Source organism: Eimeria tenella, genomic scaffold (assembly GCF_000499545.2).
Source record: "Eimeria tenella Houghton genomic scaffold, Eth_scaff279, whole genome shotgun sequence".
Taxonomy (NCBI): Eukaryota; Apicomplexa; class Conoidasida; order Eucoccidiorida; family Eimeriidae; genus Eimeria; species Eimeria tenella.
In genome coordinates this window covers 6,287-6,883 of record NW_013542665.1, presented here as the reverse complement: position 1 = coordinate 6,883, position 597 = coordinate 6,287, and the positions used below count along the sequence as shown (strand labels likewise).

The window sequence follows — 597 nt, the reverse complement described above, 5'->3', positions numbered from 1 at the left end:
AGCAGCAGCAGCTGCTGCTGCTGCTGCTGCTTCTGTTTTGTTTCTTTTGTGCCACTTTCTCGTTTCAAGGGGCTCTTCGCTGTCGGACTCTGCTGCGCTGCTGCTGCTGCTGCTGCTGCTGCCTTCTGCGTCAGTTTCTGTCTCCTTTTGCTCTTCTTTTCGAAACACTTTTTGCTTCTTTTTGCTGCTGTCTCCTTTGGACTTGGCGGAGTGTTCTCTGCTGCTGCTGCTGCGGAGTCTGTCTCTGTCTCTGTTCGCAGCGGGCGCTGCTGCTGCTGCTGCTGCTGCTGCGGGGGCCGTTGCTGCTGCGCCCGCTGCAGCAGCAGCAGCAGCAGCAGCAGCATTAGCAGCAACGCATGCATCTATCCACTCTCCGTAAACATCTATTCCTTCTTCTAATCGACTTATTTGTTTGTCATAATTCGAGCCGCAGAGGCGGCAGCAAAGAGAACCCACTCCCCTCACTCTATCCCTAAAAATAAAAAAAATTGAAAAGAAATTAAAAAGAATTATTAAAAAAGAATTATTAAAAAGGATTATTAAAAATGAATTGTTAAAAAGAATTATTAAAAATGAATTGTTAAAAAGAATTATTAA

The 597-nt window shown here is 45.6% G+C and overlaps 1 protein-coding gene across 1 annotated transcript in view; it reads right to left on the bottom strand.

The window, feature by feature from the left end:
* ETH_00024230 (uncharacterized protein) overlaps positions 1-362 on the bottom strand; it is a gene marked incomplete at both ends in the record, with an annotated part of 725 nt that extends 363 nt beyond the window's left edge. The window contains one exon of the mRNA XM_013375429.1: positions 56-362. Within this exon, the coding sequence (XP_013230883.1) occupies positions 56-362 (307 nt within the window). The remainder of the gene's footprint in view (positions 1-55) is intronic.
* Between the last annotated feature and the right edge of the window lie 235 nt (positions 363-597).